At 38.4% G+C, this 19710-nt stretch overlaps 1 protein-coding gene across 1 annotated transcript in view; it reads left to right on the top strand.

Annotated features, from left to right (window-relative positions):
- The window catches only part of LOC141913007 (rho GTPase-activating protein 190-like), a 35557-nt gene extending 16310 nt beyond the window's left edge, over positions 1–19247 (top strand). Inside the window, exons 14-25 of the mRNA XM_074804446.1 lie at positions 1552–1691; positions 6025–6153; positions 6749–6863; positions 7168–7374; positions 9975–10016; positions 15653–15832; positions 16530–16621; positions 16970–17170; positions 17720–17975; positions 18295–18426; positions 18735–18840; positions 19058–19247. Of these exons, the coding sequence (XP_074660547.1) occupies positions 1552–1691; positions 6025–6153; positions 6749–6863; positions 7168–7374; positions 9975–10016; positions 15653–15832; positions 16530–16621; positions 16970–17170; positions 17720–17975; positions 18295–18426; positions 18735–18840; positions 19058–19247 (1790 nt within the window). The remainder of the gene's footprint in view (positions 1–1551; positions 1692–6024; positions 6154–6748; positions 6864–7167; positions 7375–9974; positions 10017–15652; positions 15833–16529; positions 16622–16969; positions 17171–17719; positions 17976–18294; positions 18427–18734; positions 18841–19057) is intronic.
- Positions 19248–19710: the final 463 nt, after the last annotated feature.

Consider the following 19710-nt stretch of genomic DNA (forward strand, 5'->3'; position numbering starts at 1 on the left):
ACTATTAGGATATAGTCGAAATGTCGGATGAATAAATTTATAGCTGTAAGAAAAACTTTTCGGACTTTATCTTCCGTTTTATTAGTGTGAGATTCTCTATATATCGTCACAACATGAAATAGTGTTTCATCAACTGGTTATACTGTATTCATTCATTATTTCTCGTACGTACGGTGTTTATATGAAAGTGTTTAAAGTATGACTATTTGTCTTCGATCGTTTTAAAGGTTGGTCGGCCGTCAATACTCTCGTCGATCCGAACGGCAAACGATTACAAAAATCGTCGACCTTGCCGGCGCCGAGACGTCAACCTCAAGATGAAGCAGAGGGTACTAAACGATGTTGTGTTGGTCGATGTTTATTCAGTGTTTATTATCTTATCGTATTTGGGTTCATTTTTTAGGATCAACTGTGTTGGTCCTTATAGAATGGTTCTGAAAGTAACTTTCTGTTAGCTGATATTTTGTCATAATGGAGGGAAATAGGTGGTGGAATTGAATATGGCAAGTTTCGTCCATCAGCTCTATGTCATTTGGATGCGCTGGGAGAAAATGTGCAAAATTTCAATGAATTTTTCCCCCGTTCTTCTAATGGATGCTTGACCTAGTTTCATGACATCACAGAGAAAGCCCTTCACAAGGGCATCACCTGGAAATCCCTCTAGAAGGGCTTTCCCAGTGACGTTATCAAGAACTGTTTTCTACCATGTACTTGTGACTCATAGGGAAAACTACGGAAGCCCCTAGGTGACATACGAGATAATTTTTTCACAATTTCGACTTATGTAGAATTTCGACTTATTATCTTCAATTTTGACTTATTATGTCGAATTTCAACAGTTATTATTTGATTATTCGATTTTTGTGCTCAAAACTAAAATGTACTCAGTTGATCCTACTGGACCCATGGTCCTTTATTAATGCAATAAGCCTATGGTTATCTTATTTGGAACTGATCAGCATTAAAATGTTTATAAGTGATTTCATATTGGCTCATCTCATATTTCCAGATCTGCCCCATTCTCCATTCCTGCCATCATTATTGCCACTTCGAAATATTTTCTGGTGAGCACCATTGCCTTTACAAGATACCTTGTATTTCCCGTTCTGGCATTATTGCCAAGACATCTCATACTTCCGCTTCAGGCAACATTGCCCCTAGGTAACAAGATATCTCATACTTCCATACTCAGGCACCATTGCCAGAATGAGATATTTTATATTTACAGTTCAACGATCCTTCTTGTTCGCTAGTTGATATTTCCACTCTTGTTGATGATTTCCTGATTTGAATGACATCTATCTGGCATGTACACTTTTCGATTCGACGGTTGGATTTTGTCTCTAGATTTTCGATTGACTAATAAAATATTTTGCCTCATGAAATATGTTCCAGACATGGCCATTGCTGTAAATACTTATTTTTTTGTAATTTGTGGTATTTTTTAGCGAGTTTAGTCTTAACGCACCTTAATATTCAGCGTTGTAAAAATCGACTCATCTTTTGGATTTATATGAAAAAGTAATTTTCAATATGGTTTCGTTGTTTTAGGTTGGGTTGACAGTAATATATACGAGTCGACCGGCGGCGGACCTCACGACGATTGGGTCGACTCATCTATATACGAGTCGATGGAATCAATGCGACGACCGCCGTCGAAACCAAAACTCCCGCCCGGTAAACCGAGCAAGGTAAGTTTAGAAAACTCCACACGGAAAATGAATTTTATGTTCCGCAAACTCTAATGTAAACCCCATTCAACGGTATAGAAAATTCAACAGCGTGGCTGCTTATTGGTCAATATTGAAATGAAAGAATAGTAGAATCTGAAAATAGAAATACCACAATACACAATACAATACAAGTGGAGTGGCGTGGCCTAAAGGTTAAGGCGTTGGCTTCTCAATCGAGATGTCCAGTGTTCGAACCCCGGCTATGCTGTAGTGTCCTTAGGCAAGGCATTAATTCACACTTGCTACCTGCTGACGACGCCTGATCGTGATTTGCTGATCGGTGTTGTATCTCCCCAGGGAGAGTAAGACTGCTATGGAATGGTAACAGAAGCTGGGTATTAATAATCAGGTTTGACAGCGCAGCTGAACTTTGTACACAGGGACATGGAAAGAGGCGCTATACAAATTCGTGTTTATTAATACAATGCAATAGAACTTTACAATGTTACTTACATTAAAAACAAAATCAATCAAAAAGTACACACAGGCTGAGAGAAGAATTACATGTGGATCATACAATGCAAGTTTGTATTGTAGCATTGTAGCCTACATGTATGTCTCACAGTCGGGTTCTTGCTGGTGCAAAAGGCTTTTGTATTTCTATACATGTAGGGTGTGAGCGCTTGTTCGCAATCTTGCGAGAACTTTAGCATGCCACAATTAATTAAATATGTAGTGCGCTGTCACTCAGATGATTGTATCGAACGCTTATTGATATAGGTCGTAGGATTGAAAGGTGTTGAATGCTTTGTATTTAACCCTTTTTCACTCAAATATTTTTTTCATAATGACCCCTTTGTGATTCCTATTGTTTTTTGTATGAAATATTGAAACCACCGATAGAAAAAGTTGGATAACTCACAACTTTAAAGAGATAGTCCCATAAAAGTATATACTTTCTGGTAGATAATTACAAGATGCGTCTCGGAATGTTGGTTTAGCCTTTTTATGTTGAAATAAACTTGCCTCAGTTACCAAGGAAACCAAGTTAAAATATCAAAATTTTAACACAAAATATTCTCATATTTGAAAATGTTTATTGACACAATTTTTAGGCCAGCCGTAGGCTGAGCCTATTACTATACAAATGGAGCGAATTTAAATGACATGGTTTCCACACAAAAGGCTCTTTTGCTTGCCAAGTGAGGGCATATTCGAACAAATCACGTATTTAAGCGTAATCCATTCTCGGAATCGTAGCGAGCAGAATTTTGAAATAGGGTCTCATAAAAATGTTTTCTGCATTTTTCACGAAAGTTAAATCGGGAAAATTTCAATTTTTATCAGCCAATCAGGAAGTTGTGTCTTCCCTGTGATTGGTTTATCTGAAAATATCAGCAGCTGTTCACGTGAATTATCGCGATTTCATTACTGGCGCTTTTGCGCATGACGTCATGTATCAACACGCGACAATACTTCCGCGTTTGCTACGTTTTCGCTGATTGGCCCATTTACTGGGAAATTCCACAGAAGCCTAATGTTTGTTACAAGCGCTGTGATTGGCCCGACCCGATTCTGGCATGGCTTTAGCTTAGTGGGTTCGAATCCCTTGACGGGTGAAGATGATGGATCCTATCAATATCTATTGAAACAAATAAGTTTCCCGGTTGGGCTGCCGCGGATATCTACCGGAAGTGTTCCGGTTCGATATTTCGAGGTTTCTTTGAATTTTGGAGTGATATTGAAATCCGGTAAATATTAGCGGTAGATTGTGAAAACCCATTGCATGATATTTGTATTACCTAATCAACGAAAAGCGTCGGGGCCGCGCCAGGAGTTTTCGTGATTCAAGTAGCGCAATAGCCTACTTCTTCGTGTTCGTCCACCTCAATTTTCACTCCGCCGATCTCTGAATCGGCTCTGTCCCCGTCGGCGCTGTGATTGCACTTTCGTACCACCAAACTTTTTTATTTCTATATCAGGGAGGTCTGGAGAATAAAAAAGTCAAAATTTGGATATCATATAGGCCTGATTTCATCGAATAAGTCGACCATGGTCGTTACGTTTCCATACTTATTACCACCTTAAACCGTCTGAACAATTTTGTCACAACCAACATTTCGTTTACAGAAATCAGGTGTTCACGTGAATCCGCGGTATCGTCTACTGTTTTACTTCCGGGTTTTATTTTAAGATTTAAAATTGTATTTCAAGATCGATTTCTATGAAATCTTTAGTTGATTTGGTGTTTGGGAGGAATTTTTATTTGCTCTACAGAAAATTCATCCTTGACAATTGCGCAAGGTTCGCGAAAAAAAGGTTTTACCAAATCGGGTGTATGACCTTGATATGCTAATTATAGCCATGTGCCCGAATTGCAAATTCAATCAAATTTTATTCTGCCAAAAAATGTTAAATACAATTCGCTTTCCGAGAGTTAATGGGATGCTGCATGGAACAAAGTTGTTTTGAGATGGGTCTTGAAGCTATTGAGGTCAAGAGATAACCATCTAGATAGTTCGTGAGAGTTCCAAAGTTTTGAAGACGCTTCAAGGTAATGTCTTGATATTTGTTTTATACGTGTATCTACCCTAGACACATCTTCAGGCCAAAAACTGGCCCTGTCAGATTCAAAATGGCCGACTGGCAGCCATTGTTGTTCGCCAAAATCAGCACTTTTTACACATTTTTGAAGTTTTCGAGGGAAATTTTGAAGACACTTTTATCAATAACCTTGATCATTCGTATATATTTGTATCCCCCGAGGGCCCATCGGCATGAGAAAAATTGAGTCGATCGGATTTAAGATGGCCGTACTGTGACCTTTTTTGTTCCCAAAAATGTCAATTTTGGCCTGAATTCTGAGTACTGTAGCTGTCTAATGGTGCGCCATGTTTCATTGCAATTTGTAATGGGTATTCTTTGGAAAGGGATCTTTTATATCCGAGAGGGTATTTTTGACCAGGCAATTATGACGCACTTGGCAGCCATCTTGGGGTCATCAGTACTCATTCGTAGGTGGAAAAAAAGTTTTTCCACATCATAATTGATACTTAAGCATATTTTGCTACTATAATCAATTGGAAAGTTGTAGCTCATGACATGTTCTATGATCGAGGTGAGTTTCAAGCTCATTGGTTTTTTTTATGGCCACCAGGGGGCGTTGAACAATACAATAACTTAGTATTTCTATATTACATTCGTACCTATGCATATTTTGCTACCACAATCAATTGGAAAGTTGTAGCTCATGACATGGTCTATGATCTTGGTGAGTTTCAAGCTCATTGGTTTTTGTATATGGCCACCAGGGCCGTTGAACAATACAATAACTTAGTATTTCTATATTACATTCGTTCCTGCTGTCTGTGTTAACACACGATTTTACTATGTAAATGATATTGAGCAGGGAGTGTATATTGATAAATATAACCCACAGATTACATCATTTATAAAAAGCAAATCTGACAGGCTGGCCATTGTGCCCCTTGGGGCTCTTGTTACCATCAGTCGTTGTTATCGTGTAAAAAATCATTTTCACTCACATTTTCATCAGAAAAACCATCGTCGTTACCCGCTTCTAGCCAGATCATCATCACTAGCAGAAGAATCGTCACCAAACGTAGAATCATTCAGTATTTCAGGAACTATTTTTTTCGACGTTATTTTCACAAAAAAAGCATTCATAAACTACGAAGAAATTTTAAAAAGTTGATCTTGTAAACTCAACAATATCGCGCGAGGTAGATATGACACTGTACCACCGAAAACCTCTCTTCCCAGTGTAGGTACGTAATATCACGTATGAAAGTATGAACGGAAAATACGAATGGTACGTATCATTACGTATGAAAGTGAGAAAGGGTTAACATTTGTGCAGTTGTAATTTTCTCAGTTCCATAAGAATTAACCCTTTCTTTGCTGACAGTTTTCCATTCGAGATTGCTGGACAAAAATTTGAAATTAAAAAGTTACACCGCAGCGTGGCGTAAAGAGATTCTGACTAATTAACAATTGCTCCTACGCAGGTCTGAGAAACCTTAATTGTTACCAACCCAGTTTATGAAACCTTTCTTACCATAGTTCGAACGGATTCTAATGGCACGCATAATACACCATATACATATAAACAGATTTCCTCGAAAAGAAACAGGTTTCTTCTATTTCGGGGGAATTTTAACCCCTCATCTTTGAACATATTCCTCTACCTTTGCACAAGTTTGAAAAAGTTATTGGACTATGAAAATAGTTGCGAGGTACATACGGTAGTACTAAGGTTTCTGAGAAACCTAGGTTTCCTATGTAAACCTTAGGAAACGTATGTAAATAACTTTGTCTCTTATTTCTCCAGGGTAAAATGGCAATGGGAATGGCAATGTTGAAAACTCTCGGTAACGCGAGGAAAGGATCGCAGCCGACGTTGCAGGCACCTCTAGCCACTATGGATCCTATTGAGATTGGTGATTATGCTACAGTAAAAGTAAGTAAAAATTGCCCGCGCGATCGCATCCTTTTTTTGTATGAAAATATCGGAACCAGTCTGCGTTCTTCTCACGTTTGATTTGATTAAGTCGATTACTCTTCGCCGTTTAATGGTGGAGTATTCTGATAGTTGAATTGATTTAGGACCGATGAATGAATGATTAACTAATTTTGACTATTGGTATTTAATGAGGACTCGACGTTCGACTACGGCAATAGAAGATCCACCAGATTCGCTAATAGATGTGCATTCAACAAAAACGTTTTATCGAATTTCTTCTCAGGATTCAAATAAATAAAATGTAAAAATAGAATACTCATCTTTAGATTCACCGCAGTTTAACATACACTTAAAAAGTCATTTGATCCAGGTTCATTATCAATGACATTCTGCCCTACGCATAAGAACTGTATTAATAGAATTTTTGCGTTATAGACATGCTATTTATTAATCATAAAACCTTTATATAAACGATTCGTACTTCATACCGATTGGAAGCTAGTATGCTAAGACATTTGTAGTTTATCGTCGTTTTATATGTTGCTATTGGTAATGAATTGACATGTTATTGTTGTATTGTTTTGTCTCGTAGGACGCACTTCTTCCCGAGGAGAACGATTATGCCCTCGTGCAGGACGCCTTACCTGCCGGAACACTGCACAGAATCTGGTCGACATTCCGTAAACCATCTCAACCAGAACCTAAAGGTATAGTTGGCTTCCATCTTTGGCTTTTGTTTATTTTATTCTAAGAATAACATCGTCGCGACCAGGTTACTGAGATGACACGACATCTTGAATAAAACGCTTGATGAGCAATAAATGAAATAGATATAAATCTTTTGTTTTATGGAGAATGATTGCTATATTAGAAAAAAGTCTTCATGACTTAAAAGCCTTATTGTTTCACAGTGAAACAGATTTTTGAATGATTCACTGTCTGGACGTGGTTAGCCAGGACCTTCTGTAGTATATTAAAAGATTGTTTATTTCATTTGTTTTCGACGTGCAGGTGGAACGGATTCCGATTCGGAGTTTAGTTCGCTGGAACGTTCGTCGCGAGACACGATTTACTCGCGCGTCAACCGCAAGCCGACGCCGCACAAGAAAAAACACCACCGCCAACGACCGCCTGTCATACACCAGCAGATCGATGAGCCAGCGCCAATACCGCTGATCGGCGACGACCGTTGTCCGTTGATCACGCATAAAGGCCAAGGTACGTGACAAAACGTAAACGAATAGCGCCCACTATTATCTATCACCGAAATCATTGTTGTTTTATCAGTTTATCAGTTGTCGAAAATCTATATTATTGAATGTACTATTACTTCTTAAATATTGTGAAATCTGTGATTGTTATTGTTGTTGTTTGTTGTTGTTGTAAAATTATGACATTTCAAGCGCGGCGTTGAATACTTATTGATTTGAGGGGAAAAATGAAGTTTTTTGCTACTTCTCTATCTACCTTACCCTCAATACGCATGCACACATACATACATACACTTTTACCATGTTACTATGAGATGATGAACGTACGTCTTTAATTTTTTGCTGCTCACAGTTTCCTAGCCTGTGTTGCTGGGGATAATTTGAAAAATCCAGAAAATTACACCACAGTCCACCCTTCAGCGAGGTGTATAACAGATATTCAATTATCTGGTATCTACCCTTCAGCGCGGTGTATAACAGATATTCAATTATCTGGTATCTTCCCTTCAGCCCGGTGTATGACAGATATTCAATTTTCTGGCATCTACCCTACAGTGCGGTGTATAACAGATATTCAATTATTTGGCATCTACCCTACAGTGCGGTGTATAACAGATATTCAATTATCTGGCATTTACCCTACAGTACGGTGTATAACAGATATTCAATTATCTGGCATTTACCCTACAGTACGGTGTATAACATATATTCAATTATCTGGCATCTACCCTACGGTGCGGTGTATAACAGATATTCAATTATCTGGCATCTACCCTCCAACAGTACGGTGTATAACAGATATTCAATTATCTGGCATCTACCCTACAGTACGGTGTATAACAGATATTTCATTATCTGGTATCTACCCTACAGTACGGTGTATTATAGATATTCAATTATCTGGCATCTACCCTACAGTACGGTTTATAACAGATATTCAATTATCTGGCATCTACCCTACAGTACGGTGTATAACAGATATTCAATTATCTGGTATCTACCCTACAGTACGGTGTATAATAGATATTCAATTATCTGGCATCTACCCGTACATAATGTTGTGGTGCAGTGTATCCTAGTACTAATGTTTTATAATGTCATTATGTCATTCGTCTCTTAGTTTGTTGAAACAATATTTACACATAAAACATTTGCATCTGATGATCATTGTTAAGATTTGAAAAAAATAGAAAGACGCGGGGGATCAACTGATATTTTCTTTATGGCATTAGTTGTAATTGTAAAGGTGTATATGCGTATGTCGGCATGCGTGATTGGCCCGATGTACTTGTTGTTTCAATTTGACTTTGTGGGAAATTTTGTAAGGAAAATGTAAATAGTTCATCTTCACGCTGTAATCTGTCAAAATTGATCCACGGATATCGTCGGTTTTTTTGCGCCATTCAATTCATTGTGTAAAAATTAGTTATTATATCCGAGGCCGGGGTGGATCCGTGTACTAAACGTATGAAGCTGCAGCCTGAGCTGAGGGTTAACAAATTCAATTTCTCGGGAACGAACCGATCATTTTTGGAGCATCGATTGGAAGAGCGGCGCCATATTTTGCGGGGATCTGACACCTGGGTCCATCCTTCCCTCGGAAAGAAGCACAGGAATACACATATGCCATTAGCAATGCAATAATATTAAGCTAAAAGTGCTTACATTCTGATATAGGTGACTCGTTTTCTGATGTGAAATATGAATGTTATTGTTCAGTAATATCGATTTAGTAGATAATCATCAATTGAATGGTGCTGCTTTCTGCTTATGAATTTCATGTATATTTCATTCAAACTATTTTCTCTGTTGTTTCCACTTTGGTGTGTATATATGTTCCTCGGCGTAATTCTATGTTGATATAATTCCCATTTTTGTTGTTATCTAAATGAAGTTTGAAGGCTTCGACTATCCCCCAATAAGAGGTGAAGAATACTACTTAAAAACAGCCGGATTTTCGTTTGAGTTTCACGAAAAGTACAGTAAACCTCGCCTTACTTGGACGTTGCCAACTCTGACGAATTTTCCCTATCCTTAATTCGAACTTTGAATAACTTGGAACAATTTTGCCGGTTTGCCAAATTTATCAGGTGAGGTTAACTGTACTTAGGTTGTACCGGTAATGACTATCTGATGATGGTGACTTATGTTGTTGTAGTTTGTTTTTAGTCATTTCCCGGTTATCAAGATGCAGAAGATCTTTGAAAAATTCCACGCTAGTGTGTTGAGAATAACGGGCATTACTGCTTTAGTGCGTCTATACTGCTGCGCAGTGTAGTAAGTAAATAATTGGTGCGGTGTACTAGCTAAGTCCATCACCGATTTTTACACCGCACTGCGGTGTAGACACACTCAAAGGGTTAATCGTGTGCATTTGTTTCTAGGTTTATCTAGGTAGTCACTAAGGCTGAGGGCATCAATGTCACTTTATTTGTCAGGTTCTTGTACGCTGTGTATATGTATGTTAGCCATATTGTTGTTGTTGTTGCTGTATACATGTTTTGTATTAGGCCTATGTCATCGCGAGTTAAATGTCATTATGTATTATGTCATCGTGCGTTATATGTCGTATATGTATTATGTCGTCTTATTTTTCTATGTACACAGAAAATACACGTTGTGTCGATGTTTATACCAATCCTTCTTGTGGTAAGAACCGCCTCCGATTACATATACATATTTATTCATAGTAGCACCGAAAAATAGTTTGTTGTGTGTCTTTTCCTCTCTCTCTTTATCTCTCTCTCTCTCTCTAATTATTATTATTATCATGATTATTATTATTACTATTATTATATTATTATTATAACTCTAGAAATACAACTATGGTCCTGTAGTTGTCGTGTGCTGCGTTGGATTCGATAAATGTTTCGTACCCTCGGTTTGAACTATTTTTGTATATAGTACAGACAGTTGCTTTTTTTCTTGTCATTACTAAATGCGTCGAAAAGCTTACATAGAATGGACGAAAAAAATTATTTGATCGAAAACATCATTTTAGAAGATATAAGGCTAAAAAATGATAAAAAATGATGTTCGTCAAAATCTGCTCGATGAGTAATTTTTTTCAGCCTGATATAAGATCTTTCATTGCGGTCTATATGCGAATATAACGTTCATTTCTGAATAAAAAGGTGCTCGAATTCAATTGTTCGGTACTTTTGGCCGAGGAGCATTTTATCAGCTGAAGTACTCTTGATAAGCCGTAAAGAGTGAGTGATTGAAAATTCTCGCTTCACTTCGAAAATGGACTCGACTGTTGGAAAAAAAACTGCAGTCGGCGACCGCTCACGGGCTTCGATTTTGCATCTGCTTAAATCATCCAATATCATAACCATGCGCTGGGCCTGATTTTAGTGACTAGTTTCAACTCGACTATACGCGAATCGTTTATCGCCGGGTTCAACTTGAAACTGGTCGATAAAATCAGGCGTCGTGAAACATACACGCGACGTGACCGGGAAATACGATTCATTTGTCATTCAATACGCGCGCATTGTCATCATTAAGAAGTACGAGCAACGCTACTCTTAATTCATCATCAAACCAGGTCCATAACAACACACCGCTACATAATAATCTATATCTTCAACTTAAACTATGCTACGTCTCTGTACGATCAAGTCCAAGCTCTGCCGATCTTTCGTATCATTTGCTTCGAGATTCTTTTCGCAAACGATCTTTTATTTTCGCCGTGTTTCTTGTACAGATTGCCGAATGCAGTGCCGTGCAGTTTCGTTTTGTTAAGATTCTCGGATAATCAAACACAAATTTATGGTTAATGTTCAATTTAATGCATTCTGCATGAATCATTAATTTAAATTTTCCAGTATGAAGAGAAGAGTGAAAATTAATTCATTTTACTGTTGATTAACCCGTTGAATCTTGAATTAAACCAATGTCTGGTATTTTCGATGAACTCTTTGAAATATGGGATTATGGGACATTCTTTATACGGGGTCGGTTCTATTGACAGGGGTTGGTTCCATAGTCGAGACTTTAGTTCAAACATGTGTTCTTAAAACCGGTTCTAAGTTGTAAGATTGACTAATTTTAAGAACTAGGTCGATCTTGGACTGGTCTTAAGTTAAAGACATGATTATGGAACCGGCTTTTCGGTCGCATTTCACAGACCGCTTAAAGCTTCCTTGAAGTTTCATTAGTTATGCGCCAAGTCGTTCGAGGCGTCCTGCAAAATAGGCCTCAGGAATGAGTTCCACTGTTGTGAGTTAAGATAGATTTAACTATAGAGTCAACCAACTGAAAATTAATTGATTGCACTCAAGAACTATAAGGGAACCAACTCCTGTGATGAATTTGTAACAAAATGAAACTGCTGATATGGTTATCTTAAACTGTGTGACTATAATTCAATCATATATAATATTTCATAATCACCTGCTTCTCTTTCGTTGCATAATTATTATCATTCATAATCAGTTCACACTATTTTGCTGCTTACGATGAAGATTCCATTCCTAACCCGTTCCAATTTTTGGTGGCGTATCTTAAGTTGTTCTTTATTAAATTTTTTTGGTGATATAATCATAACAAAAACGTTTGTTGTCACTGAATAACGCTAACAGCTTTATATAAATCACTAGACATCTCACTACAGCTTGGTGCGTATTTCAGATGTATTTCGATACGTACTTTTGCGACTTAATCATTTTCACCGACGCAGGAAAGTTGAACATATATTTGTGTCAAAGCTTTATTAATCAGTTCTACATGATTTGACGATTTAAAGAACGCTTTTTGTCGGATTTAAGTTGGATTCGGGCTCGTATGTTCGCAGAAAATTGTGAGCGTTGAAGAGTGAGCACTGTGGCATTAGAATTGAGATCAATGTATGGTGTTATAACTTACTTCTGACTCAAATTTTGTCGTTATTTTGGCATTGTTCTTCGGTCAGATGGAAGCTCGACGATTTCATGGAATCACAACATCATTAGTCTATCGATTTGCAAGAAGAATGGCTGAAAACTATGGATAGAAAACAAATACCTGAAATTGGACAGTAAACCTTACCTAACTCGGACAACCTGGGATTGGCTAAATTGGTCAGAGTTAAAGCGAAAGTCTGAGACAAAGATCCGAGAATATAGAATGCATTTTGTTTTTATCCGATTTAAGCCCGCCGCACACGGCATAAGATTTGTTTCGCCATAACAGAAAACACATTTTTCACAAAATGTTTTTTGTAAAACATTTTGCCCGCAAACGATAAAACGTTCAACGGACACGTGATGAAAAACGTTTTTGACTACACAAAAAGTTTTTTGCAAATGAAGCAGTGTTTGTTTCGTGAAAAACGATTTTCTGTTCGGCGTTTTGTATTTTGCCCCCCCCCCCACCCCCCCGCATAACAAAAAACATCGAAAACGTTTTATCGGTGCCGTGCGCAGCGGGCTTTAGCCAAAATTAATTCCCAGTTGGTCATGTCTTGATTAAGGTGAGGCTTACTGCACATCACTTCATCCTTGTGAGCATCGCGAGTTAACAGGTACCTACCACTTCATAATGACACATTCTATATGAGGAATGAAGTTGTCACATGTCTGAGTCTTACCGGTATTCAATGTGCAGACCATTAGGAAAACGTGCTGAATTTGGTGTGGATGGTAAAAGCATTATGCAAAAACGAGGATAGAAAACGACTTTTGACATTTCGACTGGTTTTATTTCGGCTTTGATATTAGTGAAGTATTCATGGCGCGAACAAGAGAAAATGTATCAGCACACTCGATTCGAAAATGTCACGGATAATGAAGGACTTGAAGAAGCAGTTGGTGATTTTGTCTAGCCGGTACTTGCATTTTTGTTTTCGTGAATTATTTCGCACGCAACGTGTGATAAACGACTGTGGAATATACTGGTCCAATTGGTGTATACCTCTGGATAGAATTTTCTGTCGGAGTGGGATGTACCGATCTTCTGACAGGACACTTCTTATTGTTTTTAGTCATCACCGATGTTCAAAACTGGAACGGCAATCCATTCTAATTTCATTCCCATGCTTGAAATATCAATAATGACAAAGCTTTTCATGCGACTGAAAACATCAGCTAGCCTACGTAACAAACTAGAGAGCAACTTCATCCAAATATTGCAATAACATTTGAGAAAAAAACCCATAATTATAAAGAAAAACTAAGAGAGTAGAAACGTTTTGACCCAGTTCTATGAGGCATTTCATAACTACGAGAGTAATAGCGTTTTCACTCAATTTTATGAGGCATTTTCAGAAAGGTTTTGAAAATTTTGAAAATAGATTTCAAACAACGATAATAACTTAGTTTTTCTTTGAAATTCTGTTTTTTTTTCTTCTTTAATTGAATTATAGTCGCTGTCTATGGGAACAGCGATGCCGTACACGACGTGGTATAGACATTCTCTGGCCTTGTATCCTCTTATAGATGGGTGGTCTGGGTGTTGTTCAACGGGTTCTAAAAACGAGACACCATCGATGTTGACGAAGCCGTTTATGTAGAAATTTGAAACAATGTGTATTTTCTGTGACGAGAAAAAAAAATATTCACGATTTGTCCGCGCGCACTTGTCTATGTCCTACGTCTGTCCAGTTTTTTTTTTTTCGTTTCAACATTCTTCAGTACAATTAGATCGTTATTAAGCCATTTGGAATGTTCATCGAGATCTTCTCTGACGTGTCATTGAAAAAAAAAACGCTGTCATTTTAAACGTATATACGCAAATATATTGATACATATAGAAACGATGATATTTATTTGAACGATGAAGAAAAGTAATTATTGCTATTAATATTACATGATTATTATTGTTATGATTACTATTAGCATAATCGTAATGATGATATACAGATATATGTAGATAGGTATATATATATATAAATATATATATATATAAGAATGATATATAAAGTATTGAGTAATTTAAGAAGAACGAATTGTGTAATTATCGAACATGGAATTGTACCATGCACGGTAATTAGTAGGGAAATCGTTATTTTGTAATTAAGATTTCTTTAGTCGGTATAATTCTCTTTGTCAGGAGTAGATGGTACTCCCCCTTGCTTATGTCGGTGCAATAAACCTTGCTTTTTTAATTTCAATCTTCTTCGTTCGTTATTTTTCTACTCGTGTTTCAACTCCTGCGTTCTTTTTTCCGTTTTCGCTATAGTTTTTCTTTTTCGTTTTAACCACGGCAATGAATAGGACTCGATAAGGATTTCGCGGAAAAGCGTTTATACATAGCTCGTAAAAGCGCGTTGTACCGGTGTACCTTTCTGTACCCGCACTCCTTCACACTCTACCGCCGTTATCTTATCAGAAAATCAATTTAAGATCTTTATCCGGTAAGTAATGAATTAAATACGCCGTTATTTCGAAAATCGTGCATTTTGGCGAAAGATTTTGCTAAGTTCTGTCGCTTCCCTTTCTTCGGTTTCTTATCATCTTGTATAACTTTATCTCAAGAGCTTCAAACAGCTTTCGAAACTGTTTCGAGCTTTATTTCGATTTGAAATGTAATAGATCAATCGGGGCTGACGAACAGGTCATGGTCGTACTGATTATTTCAGCTGTTTCATTCCGACTCTGAGACTCGTATTTTGCCAACTGTCACTCGATGAATGTTGTTAAGCTCGTCGCACAGTCTTCAATCAATACCCGACGGTTTTCAATGATGTGTTCTTTTCGATGTCTGCTCTCATAATATTTATCAAATGGAAAACCTAGCAAAAATGAACCACCCGTAGAACCTATGTTATTCAGAGCATTTGGGACCGAAGAATTTCAATCCAGATTTGTCAGTCATATTCTCTGTGCTTTTGCTGAAGTATACAGCGTCTGGTTCTACAGTTGAGAGAGTTAGTTCATTTTCGGTTAAAGCATAATTCAGGTCGACTAAGATCTGATCAGATCGGATCGTGATTTTGTAATCGGCGACCTTCTCGACGTGAATTTACTTAAGACCGCGATGGATTTTCTCCGTAGTCGAATCTTAACTCACATCTGTAGAACCGGAACCGGGTGTCGATTGTGAAGTCTTGATCGGGTTTATGCGGATAGATACCTGACATACGTGTGAGCTTTTGTATTTGTAAGTTAATTTTCAATAAAAAATCTATGCCTAATACAGTACTGAATGTGTTCCGCACGGCAGATCGGTACATGTATGAATAATTCCGATTAAGCAGATTTTACTGTACATCATTGAAAACCATACGGTATCTGTATATAAATTGGCCGTTGTTCCGATCGTATCTTCATGTCACGATTTATTTTGTATTGTATCACGTTCAGCTCACAGTAATTCACCGTCTGAAGGTAGCGAGGGTACAGAGGGAGACGAACAACAGCACCACCATCGTAAACCCGTCCTGCGACGTAGATCATTAAAAAAGAAGAAAACTTCCATCGACACGACGTCGTCGACAATCAGTCCTCCTCTGTCGGACAGCGATCAGCTCATGTTCGGGGTCGGTAAGTTTTACCCGTTCGAATATTTCTTCCCATCGGCTCCGGTGTCGGTATCTGCCACCTGATGGCATTGCGAGGCCCTCCCTTACTGGGCCGTGCGTACAGTCCTTGCCCTACTGGAGCGTGCATACAGTCCCAGCCCTACTGTACCGTGCATACAGTCCCTGCCCTCCTGGACTGTGCGTACAGCTGACTATGATATCAATCACATCAGTCAAACTAGTGGCGGGAACTGGTACGTGTAATCAAATTCGATCCTGTGCATTTCACTAGAGTGCGCCGTCTTTGAACTACATACATTAACTATACTCATTCTGTTTAACTGTTATTTAAGATTTTTACTAAGTCCATATATAATTGATATAAATTAACCTGTAAGTTAGCTGATATAAGTTCATGTGCGAGTGGTTTTATGGTACTTGAAAGATTATTGCCTTTGTCAGCCAGACCATTTTAGTTCTGCGATTCAACATTGTATTCATATTTTTGCAGATACTGCTCAGAAGATAAACCCGACCTTTTCTGTTAAAGCTTTACGTATTTAAACGTCGATCACGACTTAGATTCGCTTTCACAAATCACGGCAAACACATCGCTATAAACGCAACGTAGTTTTTACCGATCCGTAAAGCGTTCGGTCGTCGGCTACGGATATTTTTTCGATAAACGATTCTTAAATTTTCCCGTTCGTTTTTTGAAGGTCGTATGCGGGTGGAATCTGTACCTCCGATGTATCCGATCGATCCGGACGATGACAGCGCCATCTATGAACCAGTTGGAATTATACCTCGGGTTAGTTTATATTACTTGTTACATACCGGTACTTAACCAAAGTTGATCAAATTGCGCTAATTTGACCCGGAGAAAATCGTCTCTGTCTGATCACAGCTAGTCCTATAGACTCTGAATAAGATTGTTTTTGAGTGAAAAATTAAGAGATTCTGTTCATAATACACATTATGTTTGTTGCCTGTACCAATGAATCTTTGCTTCCAAAAGCTTCTTTGCTTCTTTGCTTCCATTTTATCGTCATCACTTTTACAGTTGCGTGAGGAAATTTTCGTTTGAGCCGGTTTGAAAGTTTGTTGTATCATGGTATCTAATGAGGATATGGGTCGTATGGTTTTTTTGTTGTTGCAGTATTTCATGGCGGTGCCGGTGATAGAGGACCAGGATCCGGTGGAAGATGGAGGCGTTCGTCGGAGACGTTGGTTTCGTTCGGATAAAGATTCGGTCGATAAATCTAAAAAGAAAAATGAAGAGAAGAGGAAAAGCAAAGAGGTGATGATGAATTCCAATTTGCAAGTTTTAGGATGTTTGTGTTCGGGTAGTTTATTTAGGGTATTAAGAGAGGCGCAGTGGCCGAGTGAGTTAAGCTGCCGGTCACTGGTCTCGTCAATCCAGGGTTCATGGGCTAGAACCTGGTGGCGACAGAGTTTCTTGGTCGAAGGTTCTTCTATGGTCTCTCCCCCATCGGGAAAAAGAAACATCGAACCCACTAATAATGCCCTGCATGGCGCTCAGTGGGTTGAGGGTATTAAAAAAAAAAATTGCGTTTTAATTCATACAGAAAATAGGTAGAAAGATGCTTAAGATATGCAAAGACAGATTTAATCATTCTAGTTATTTCTGTCGAGTCAAAATCATCTCTATTTTTTTCTCAATATTGGATCCGCTTCTCGGGTCTATAAAAGGCTAAACTAGATTTCTAAGTTTAGATTTTGGATACTTAGCATCTCTGGAATGAGGAATGTCGAAGCAGTTTCTCCTTCCCACCCCTTTGTGGTACTTTCCTCGGAAAAGGAAGGACGGGAAAAATAAGAAAATAATGCAGATATTTAAATTTGTAATGTATTTTTGGTAAAATTTTTACACGCGTCGTCATTTTAGGGGCAAAAACCGCAAAAGTTCCAGGAAAAAATACATCGGAAAATGATGCGCAAGAAAGACAGCAAAGTGGGACCGGTGGTGCCCCCTGGTTTTTTGCTTGAAGACTATATACAGGCCGAGGATAATAATATACCGTTGTTCGTGGAAAAATGTATTCGTTATATCGAAGATAACAGAGGTTTAGAAACTGAAGGGATTTACCGTGTTCCTGGAAACCGCGCTCATGTCGATCTGTTATTAGAAAAATTCAAAGAAGGTCAGTAGTTTTGAGGGTTTTTAGTAAAGCTGCTGTGGCTTTGTGCTGAAGTTATGCAGCTATCAATTTACTGCCTGTTGCCACCCCTTCAGACAATCTGCTGTCTGTACTCAAACCTTCAGACAATCATCGGGTTTTCTGAGACGAAGTGAGCACAGACAGTGGCTTGTCTGAGTGGGGTGCAGACAGCTGATTGTCTGGGGATGGGGGGTACAGGTAATCGAGACCACTTACGGGATGTAATGATACTTGCATTGACAACCTAAGCAGGTTTAACTATTTGTTACGCTCTAATACTTATACTACGTATGAATTTCAGATACAAATATACCAATCGGTGTGCTGGACATTCCAGTGAACGCTGTCGCTACAGCGCTCAAAACATTTTTCAGCGAGCTAGCAGAGCCGTTAGTACCCAGTCACCTGTACGACGAACTTATAGAAGCTGCAGGTAATTGTCTTAAAATTGTCTTAAATATTTACAGCCAAATCCATCATCTAGATATAAGCTTGGGGGTAGAATACTCATGGCGACATCTTGCGGGGCCAATAATAACTGTCTGAAGCTAATTCAGCAACGCGTGCGTGAATGCACTCTTTGATTTGGCACATTCCAGGTACAGATCCATTTTGAACGGTCTATCCAGCGACAGCGTGAATGCGGCTTACGTAATTTTAGCCTCCCAGCGAAAGCTTTCTTCGAAGAATCTAGATTATTACGGAAGATTTAACAACCGTTTCGTTGCTCTTCTCTTGCAGTCGTTTCTGATAAAAGTACGCGGTTGCTGTTATTGCGAGGTGTCGTTAAGAAACTGCCGCCTGTTAACCATGAAGTATTGAAATATCTCATAACTCATATTCATGTGTAAGTATACTGTGGTTTGTTTTATAGACCAGTATTGATGTTTATATATTGAAATAGGTCGCCATGCTATGTTGTAGGTATTTGACTGTGTTAATTGATTGCATTCTAAGCAGATTGAGTCAGGGAAAACTGCGTCAGGGAAAAAGCAAGTCAAATAAAGAGTGGCCTCCCTGGATATCAAATCTATTAAAATATTCTTTTCTTCTCATTTTTGCAGCGTTACGGAGCATCAGTTAGAAAATAATATGGACAGTAGAAATCTAGCAATCGTGTGGTGGCCTACGATACTGCGGCCGGACTTTACGTCGTTCGAAAAGATGGCCGAATCGTCGAAATTCTTGGAGGAGATCGTTTTCCTTTTTATAGAACAGTATGGCTTCTTTTTCTATGACAAAGACGAAGTATAGTACATAGAGTATAGCACAAAAAACACAAAGACATATATAAATCGACAAAAAAGTATGAAAGATGTTTATTTACGAAATGTACAGACTGGCTGGCTATTGCCGTCGTTGTATTGTTGATGCGTGTGTGTATCTGTGTGATTCAACAGAGTTGTGTAGGATTATGCGTTACTACGTGGATGCAGCTGGCGACTTGGAAAAACTACCGGTTGATCGGTTCGACTCGTTTTCGCTTGGAATTTAACTGCCGTCGTTATTGCGTCTACTCATCAGTCAGGCGTGTGTTTGAGAGCCCGTGTTTTGGAACCTAGAGGATTTTTCAAAGCTGCGCGATATACATATAGACAGCCTGCACGGGTAAAGACTAGAGCAGTTCTTGACCCAGGTTCGAAATTTCAACTCCTTAATCGGTTTAAAAGAGGGCATTTAAAAAAAAAATTTTAAGGCTGCCTTGGTGAAAATAAAA

The sequence above is a fragment of the Tubulanus polymorphus genome, chromosome 11, assembly GCF_964204645.1.
Source record: "Tubulanus polymorphus chromosome 11, tnTubPoly1.2, whole genome shotgun sequence".
Classification (NCBI taxonomy): Eukaryota; Metazoa; Nemertea; class Palaeonemertea; order Tubulaniformes; family Tubulanidae; genus Tubulanus; species Tubulanus polymorphus.